The 3,727-nt window shown below is 36.5% G+C and overlaps 1 protein-coding gene across 2 annotated transcripts in view; it reads left to right on the top strand.

Moving 5' to 3' along the window:
- The window catches only part of trappc13 (trafficking protein particle complex subunit 13), a gene marked incomplete at its 3' end in the record, with an annotated part of 17,355 nt that extends 14,518 nt beyond the window's left edge, over positions 1-2,837 (top strand). For both annotated transcript variants that reach the window (XM_014029879.1, XM_014029878.1), the window contains 2 exon segments: positions 2,424-2,557; positions 2,639-2,837. In XM_014029879.1, coding sequence (XP_013885333.1) covers positions 2,424-2,557; positions 2,639-2,837 — 333 coding nt within the window.
- Between the last annotated feature and the right edge of the window lie 890 nt (positions 2,838-3,727).

The raw sequence follows: 3,727 nt of genomic DNA, 5'->3' as shown, positions 1-3,727 counted from the left end.
GCCTTCATGTGTCCTGGGCACTTGCCAGGCCAGCGTTGTAAATACAGTTTTTTTCTTAATGTTCTGACTGGTTTAATAAAAGTTGTATAAAAATAAAACAAGATTGAAAACATTTGAGTCAAGAATAAAACATCTTTCAAAGTCATCAAAGATCTATTTCATCTTACAGATAAACTAAAGGGATTTAACTTGGAAACATAATTAATTTTTGTTTGTTTGCTGGAAGTAAGTATAAATTGTTTAAAAAAGAAGAAGAAGGAGTGATTAGTGAACCGCCTATCAGTCAAAGTCGTGAATAAATTTCAGCCAATCAGAAAAAGCAAGCAGATCCACTTGGAACCAGTCTGAACAGGTGTGGCCATTGTTGCTCACTGTCACTCTTAAACCAGCCGGTAAAGAATGCAAACTGGTTTGTGTGTCTGCCACATTCATATAGCTTGGAGAAATACTAAATGAATTTTCCAAGTAAATCACATGGAAGGCTGCTGTCACTCAGCAAAACCAAAAAAATTATCATTTATTGTCTAATCCATCAAGCTGCTTACGTTTAGATGTTTGTGAGATGTTGGTTCTCATCATAGTGTCGTGAAAATAAAACAAGTTATCTTGTTTTATCTTATCCACAACATAAATTATATTCACAGATGTGCATATTTACTATTTATTAAATAAGACCCAGCTTTCACTTGGCTGATTTATTCCCTTTGCGCTGCGATGAGTAGTATCTGGTGTCAATGAAAGTATTTGTACAAATGAAGACAGTTCTATTCTATCAGTCAAGACCTCATTAAAGGTCTTCAGGTCTTGAATTATGAGTTTATTTTTCTTGTTATATTCATTGATATTCTGCAGAAACAGGCTGAAAGCTCCCATTTTTATACAGTTTTTTAATTCAAGTTTAGTCAGAGTTCCATCAGAATTTTGAAGTTGTTGCATTTCCTTGATTTAGTTTGTGTTTTTAGCCTTTTTTTATTGTCTTTGTGGATTTGTATTCAGTTGTATTGATGGTTCTTGTTTGCTCTTGACCTCTTTGTGTAGCACCATTGTTGTTTTTAAATGTGCTATATAAGTAAACTTCATGTTGACTTTGATAATTTATCATATATCACATTTGTTTAAGATGATATTGTGTAATTTTGTTTTGCTATTTAAGTTGTTCTGGTTGTCACACAGAGAACATGTGTACAGTTTTGGCTTCTTTAAAGCAGGTTGATGTGTTTTAGGGCTGTCATGATTAGTTGACTAGTCGACGACTACTCGACTATTAAAATAGTCAATGACTGATTTACTGTAACTAGATACTGCATAGTGGTAACATAATGACCCCCGCACGCACAAATGCACCAGAACTCAGAAGTCTTTGTTACTAATAAATGTCATACTAGGTGCATCCCAAAATTATAGTGCTTTGGGTGGGGCTCTTTTTTTTATTTTTTTTTTGGGGGGGGGGAGGGCATTGGTTGACCTGATGGATAGCCCCTCATCAGAGCTAAACAACCAATGAAAATCTGAAGCTCCTATGTTTAATAGTTTTTGAGCAATAATCATTTTTGTATGTCCAGATACCCCCTTTTTGGATAAATTGGGGGTCTGGGGGGTGGGGGGCACTGATTGGTGGGCCTGATGGATAGAGCTTCATCAGAGCTAAACAACAAAATAAATCTGAAGCTTCTATGTTGAACAGTTTCTGAGTTTTAAGCACTTNAAAATATATTTTAAAAAATTTACAAAACCAAACAGCCTACAGTATTTTTACAGTCTTTATTTTACAGTTAAAATAAATGTTTATCAAATAAAGTTTAATGTTACAACTAATCGTGGATCCCTTTAAAGTCATGTAATGATAAATATTCACTGAAATGAACTTACTTCACCTGAGGAACGGCTCCAAGGATTGGTTCACATTTGTTTGATGTTCTTACTGTTTGTACACCCAGTGCTTTTTGGGATTTCTAATCTTTACAGAATAAGTTCTGATCAATCTCTGATAGAAACTGGTGGAAAAAACAAAATAGCTTTTGTGTGCAAAAATAAGGTGTCAAATTTAGCTTAGTAAGTAAAACAACACTTTATTAGGTTTTGGTGCAACAGTAGATTTTTTTCACCTTTTTTTTTAGACCTAAAATCTAAAATGGTTTCACTGTAGACGTGCTCTGTCCTCCTGCTCGACAGTAAAGTAATCTCAGGTCATCACAGCCAGACAAAATGACAGTAATCACTGAAACACACACACAACCACAGCAGTTTAGTTTCAGGAACAAAGTGAAAAATGTGAACTTCTCCTTTGAGGCAGTAAATTTCTGCACAAACCTAACCTGCTTCAGTAGCCAGGAAGGTGTTGCTCAGTTCACCTGTCAGATGATGTCATTGCTCCTAATGGGTCATGGGAAGTGTTCCTGTAACCCGTGACCTCTTTGTGTTAGACAGATGAAGTGTTTCTGGAAGCTCAGATCCAGAACATCACCACGTCACCCATGTTCATGGAGAAAGTGTCTCTAGAACCTTCCATGATGTACAACGTTACAGAACTCAACAGCGTTTCGTGTGGAGAGCAGGGGTAAAGACGTTTTATTCTTCTCGTTGAGTTAAAAAAAACTTCCATAAACCTGATGCTTATTCAGAACTTCTCACTCCGCAGGGAGTCGACGTTCGGTAAAATGTCCTACCTGCAGCCCATGGACACTCGGCAGTATTTGTACTGCTTGAAGCCGAAGCCGGAGTACGCAGAGAAGGCCGGCGTCATTAAAGGAGTGACGGTGATCGGGAAGCTCGACATCGTTTGGAAGACCAACCTCGGGGAGAGGGGGCGGCTGCAGACCAGTCAGCTGCAGAGAATGGTACCAGAGCTCGTGGCAGCGTAATATCACCTGCCACCAAAGAGCTGAAACCGGGTTTATCTGTCTGCTAACATGTTTCATGAACCACTGGACAGATTTTAATGAAGCTCAGACAATAATCATTAGATCTACAAATACCCAGTCGAAGATAACATTACAAGCCACTAAAAAGAAGTTATTGGTTTTTATGCATATTGAGGTAAAATTTGATGTTTTAGTAGCACTTAGTTGTGTCACGAAATCACACAACACAGAATGGGATTGATCCAAACCACTGTAACACTCCATCCCCCCTCAGTGTAAGATTATCACAGCGAATGATGTTCAGTCTTATAAGGAAGGTCTTTTTTTTTCCTTTTTTAGCCACTTCAGTAGAAAACAGAACTGAATGTTAGTTTTTTAATTTCTGAATCATCCGTGACTTTTTTTAATACTGTAGTAAAGAAGAAAAGAAAAAGTAGAAGAGAAATATAGGAACTGTAAAGAGAAACCAATAGAAATTATACAACATGTGAAATGAACACCAATAACACACAGTACAACACACCCAAAATCTGACCATCAGCAAATGAAGAGAACAAACACCCAGCAACCAAACATAAACATATGTGTGTACATATACCCATACGCACATATAAAATAATATATACACACACACACATACACATCCACACACACCTGCGTGCAATAATTATAACCTCGTTAATTAATATACACAAAACACACACACACCCATACACACAATCAGGCACATACACATACAGGTGCTGGTCATAAAATTAGAATATCATGAAAAAGTAGATTTATTTCAGTAATTCCATTTAAAAAGTGAAACTTGTATATTATATTCATACATTACATACAAACTCATATATTTCAAATGTTTATTT

The sequence above is a fragment of the Austrofundulus limnaeus genome, unplaced genomic scaffold (genome assembly GCF_001266775.1).
Source record: "Austrofundulus limnaeus strain Quisiro unplaced genomic scaffold, Austrofundulus_limnaeus-1.0 Scaffold962, whole genome shotgun sequence".
In the NCBI taxonomy this organism is placed as follows: Eukaryota; Metazoa; Chordata; class Actinopteri; order Cyprinodontiformes; family Rivulidae; genus Austrofundulus; species Austrofundulus limnaeus.
Note: the sequence above shows the minus strand (reverse complement) of the source record. Positions and strands in the feature narration are given on the sequence as shown.